The sequence below is a fragment of the Frankliniella occidentalis genome, unplaced genomic scaffold, assembly GCF_000697945.3.
Source record: "Frankliniella occidentalis isolate FOCC.00 unplaced genomic scaffold, Focc_3.1 Scaffold3, whole genome shotgun sequence".
Taxonomy (NCBI): domain Eukaryota; kingdom Metazoa; phylum Arthropoda; class Insecta; order Thysanoptera; family Thripidae; genus Frankliniella; species Frankliniella occidentalis.
In genome coordinates, this window is record NW_026267133.1 from 3183851 (window position 1) to 3188054 (window position 4204).

General features: G+C 54.9%; 2 protein-coding genes across 2 annotated transcripts in view; both read right to left on the reverse strand.

Moving 5' to 3' along the window:
- Nucleotides 1-376, reverse strand: part of LOC127749271 (uncharacterized) — a 3394-nt gene extending 3018 nt beyond the window's left edge. Inside the window, exon 1 of the mRNA XM_052266724.1 lies at nucleotides 337-376. Coding sequence (XP_052122684.1) covers nucleotides 337-376 — 40 coding nt within the window. The remainder of the gene's footprint in view (nucleotides 1-336) is intronic.
- A 1482-nt stretch (nucleotides 377-1858) lies between these two features.
- Nucleotides 1859-3647, reverse strand: LOC127749089 (tyrosine-protein kinase receptor-like; the record flags this gene model as incomplete). Its single annotated transcript, XM_052265793.1, is given in 6 exon segments — nucleotides 1859-2038; nucleotides 2391-2435; nucleotides 2531-2587; nucleotides 2779-3040; nucleotides 3148-3275; nucleotides 3486-3647. Coding segments are annotated over 6 exon segments (774 nt in total). The 3' UTR covers nucleotides 1859-1877.
- Between the last annotated feature and the right edge of the window lie 557 nt (nucleotides 3648-4204).

Here is a 4204-nt window from a genome sequence, read left to right on the forward strand (position 1 = left end):
GATTGGCACCGCGCGGGAGGATGATCCGCCGCGTAGAAAAGAGAGAGAGAGAGAGAGAGAGAGAGAGAGAGAGAGAGAGAGAGAGAGCGAGAGAGCGAGTGAGCGAGAGAGCGAGTAGGTGCGTTGCCCCGCGGTCGATGGTGAATGTCTGGGAATCCTATTTCCCAGGGGCCGGGCGTGGGATATATAGTGCCGAGTCGGGTCGGCATTCCTGGAGAACGCCCTGCCCGAGGCTCCGAGCGGGGGCGGGAAGGGTGTGGGCTAGAGGCTGCTTCCTGTTTCGTAGAAGAAGTGGGACATGTCATGGTCGCCGGTAACATCTCGGGGTGACAGTACCGCTAAACCGGCAAAATCGCACAACTCGATGAAGAATCATTCAGTTCCGCACTCGCGTGTGTCGGCCGAGTCAGTCCGCTGAGGTTGGGAGGAAGGTCTAGAGGGGAGGACTTGGTGAGGGGGAAGGGAGGACGGATATACGGAGGGTGAGTCCCGCGGGGTGGGTAGAGCTAGACGCGTTGATGCCGCGCCATGGAGAGAGGCGTCGAGGCTGCCTGTGGCTGTACGCAGAGAGGGGTCGTTGGCTCGACTCCCTCTCTCACTCTTTTAGATCCCGGAGCCGCTCCCTCTCTTTGTGACGCCTCCTCCCCTTCCTCCTCAGCCTCCCACGTCGTCGGCGGCGACAGCGCTGGGTCGCGTTAGCACGAGGTCGTAGATCTCGTTTAGGGAGGTTGTCACGGTGCTTACCTTATCTCCCCATCATCCGCAGCCCGACTTGCCTGATCCTGATACTTCTTCTTTCCTGCCACCACCTTCTTTTCTTTTCCCTTTTCTCGCTGATCCTCTCTTTGTTTTCCTTTTTGCCCCTCTCCGCACATTCCCGTCCCCAACCAACCCACGTACAGCAAGCAGCAACAGGGACCGCCCGGCACGGTGGACTGTCGCTCCCGCTCCCGTCCCGGCTCCCGGCCCAGCTCTTCCGCTCCCGCCCCCGCTCCCGCTCCCGTCCCTGCTCCCGCTCCTGCTCCCGCTCCTGCTCCCGCTCCCGCTCCTGCTCCCGCTCCCTGCTCCCGCTCCTGCTCCTGCTCCCGCTCCCGCTCCCGCTCCTGGCCCCGCTTCCGCTCCCCCCGCTCCCGCTTCCGCTCCCCCCGCTCCCGCTCCCGCTCCTGCTCCCGCTCCCGCTTCCGCTCCCCCCGCTCCAGCTCCCGCTCCCTCTCCTGCTCCCGCTCCCGCTCCTGCTCCCGCTCCCGCTCCCGCCCTCGCCCCCTGCCCCCATTTCTGTCCCCGAAGCTCCCCCCTGTTTTCGCGCTACCGCATTCAAAGTATACAAAACAACCACCTGGGCGACACAATATGGTTTCCGGCGACCTGGAAAGCTGCCCCTCTCCTCCCCGCCCCCCCCCCTCTCTCTCCCAACGGCACCACATCAAAGCTGAATCGCACCGGGGGACGCTGGCTGGAGGGAGTGATGCCCAGCAGGGAGGGGCGTGCACCACAAATTGAGCCATTTCCAGAGAGTGGGCTGGGTGTCGTTTTTCGTGGGCACTTTTCCTTTTAAACTGAGGTGTTATAACATTAACAAGGCGTTGCTAATAGATTTACAAAAGGGGGGGGGGGGCTGACGGCTTTCCTGGCGGTGGTATGCGTCAGAAAAATGATTAAGGCCCTAAGTAGCCAGCCTTGAACTTAATCAAAGGGTCGTTGCGAGGACAATAAACTGACCGCCACCCTACAAAGGTAAGGTACACCTTTCGTTTAAGCACGGCCACTTTAGTCCTCTCTAGCTCGCATAAATAGAATGGGAAATTTACGAAAAATTTGCGATTTTTGTTTTTGAAAATTTCCAGGGCTGGTTGGAACCCTATGTCGATGCATGATACTCACGTGTACGGTCCGGTCTCGGGGACGACCCAGCGCTGCACGCCCGCGAACGGCGCGTCGAGCACCGTCACGTTGGTGTTGGTGCCGTTGTAGAAGGACGAGCACCTGTCCTGGCTAGGGCCCGACATGCCCTTGGCGCCGCACGTCGAAAACCGGTACACTGCAAGAGGAAATATATAAAAATGGGCTTCGGCACATGAAGAACACACACGCACCTTCTGCGGATCACTGTTTAAAAAACTCTACAGCGTTAACGATAGTTTTAAACTGTTTATTGGAAAAAACGCGGTGCTCTGTTAAATTTTGTGCTCTATCCTACATTATACGGTGCGAAAGTACAGTCCGGGACGGTTAAAATGCATTGTAAACCGTAGGATAGAGGAAAAAAAATTAAAAGCATACCACCGTTATTTTAATTAACAGTTTAAAATTGTTGTTAATGCTGTAGATATTTTTTTACAGTGGAGTGACGAGTGAACGCCGTTCTAAAGCCGCGCTGTCGCAAAACTTACTAGTTTTGTTGACGAAATCACGATGCTCCGCGTGCTCCACGGGTTCTGAAGAAGAATAAGAAAACAAAATCGTGTAAAAAATAATTTCATAACAAGAGGAAATTTGGAGGTGACCCGGTTTGATGCCCCAGTCTGCTTACCATCCACTTTCCCTGCAGTAGCGTAGTTGTAGTCGCCAAGTTCCTCCTTCGGTATGCCTGCATGAAAGAGCAACAATTCAAGCGTAAACGCTAACCAATTTTCCTGTTTTTCTACCAAAATTTTTCTGATTGTCTTTTTTTTTTTATCTTTTCCGAAATCTTTTTATTGTTTTTTTTTCGATTTTCTAAGGGTGCACACTGACTTTATTGAGTGAGGTTAAAGTACAAGTCGGTGTTGTTGGACTCACCAAGGCCGAAGCACTCCGGGCTGAGCGTGAAGTCGTCCAGGGCCAGGTCCGAGGCGCGCAGCCCGCGCCGCGCCTCCATGTGGATCTGGTACTTGTACTTGACGTGCGGCAGGATGATGAGCACCTGCGTCCAGATCGACTTCTTGTCGCCGTAGTTCCAGAAGACCTGGTACGACTTCTTCTTGTTCCGCGGCCAGAACTCGTACACGGTGACGGCGAACGAGCCGCTGTGCGGCCCGAACTGGTGGTAGAAGAAGCGGATCTGCGCGGGGCGAGAGAGAGGGAGAAAGACATCGAGGTGATAAAAAAAAAAAAAATATCCTGTGGTCCAACGTGACAAACGCGGTCGTGTGAAACTGAAACGCTTACCTCGCACGAGTTCTTGAACCTGGAGGTCGCGTTGCGGTGGCAGGGAGGCGGTGGGTTGAACACGGCGCTGTCCAGCAGGGCCTCCGAGCCCATGGGCTCGTCGGCGGACTTGGCGTACAGGTACATCCCTATGTAACCATAACAGAAAATAAAAGATTAGCTAAACCAATAGCTAAATACTGGACTTACAATTATTTATCTATGTAGCTAAACGCGTATAGATCAACATTTAGCTATGTAGCTAAAATGAAATGTAAATAGCATAGCAAATAAAATGCAAAATAGCTTTGAAGCAAAAAAAATAAATAAAAAAATAGCTACGTGGCTCGTGCACCGACCTGAGGCGTTGAGGAAAGTGTGGTCCAGGGCCCGCCGGTGGATGGGCGTGCTGCCGTTGACGCGCGTCCACTCCATCCGTGACTTCTGGTTGGGCGGGCGCGTCGCGGTGAAGCCGCACATGTCGTGCTGGAAGTCGCAGCGCGCCTCCCTCGGCACTTGGACTGCAAAGCAAAAGGCGGGTCGTTCAAATACTACACGTTCCTTGATGGGGAGGTGGGGGGGGGGGTGTACAAATATTATGGGGTCCTAAAATGATCTTAGGAACACCATTGGAGTCCAAAGAGATCCTGTGATAGTTGTGACCCCCCCCCCCCCAAGCCACCTGTCAAATAGCGTGTCCTTCCACGAGTTCACAAATCATCGTTCCGACCGCCTTTCCTACTACTACTATAGGGGATCATTGCTGGTAGCTCGGCGCCTGTGAGACTCGGGGTAGGCCAGCCCGCAGTACGCGCATGCACTGCAGGCGAGATGTTGCCTACGTACCAGGCGCCTTGAGAGCTTTAGTTCGGCCATCGCATCAACTTGGCGGGTTCGTAAAAACGTTGAATGACGGACGTTACGTTCTGTACGCCCCCTTAACGCACACACGGCTGCTGCTAGTCAAACCACACCGTTCAATAAACTTCCTCCCCGGAACTCATATCAAACAGTATCTCGCGCCAGCCCGGCCGGGCCGGACGCGCCTCTCCGCGGCCTTGCAGCCCCGTTGCCCCCC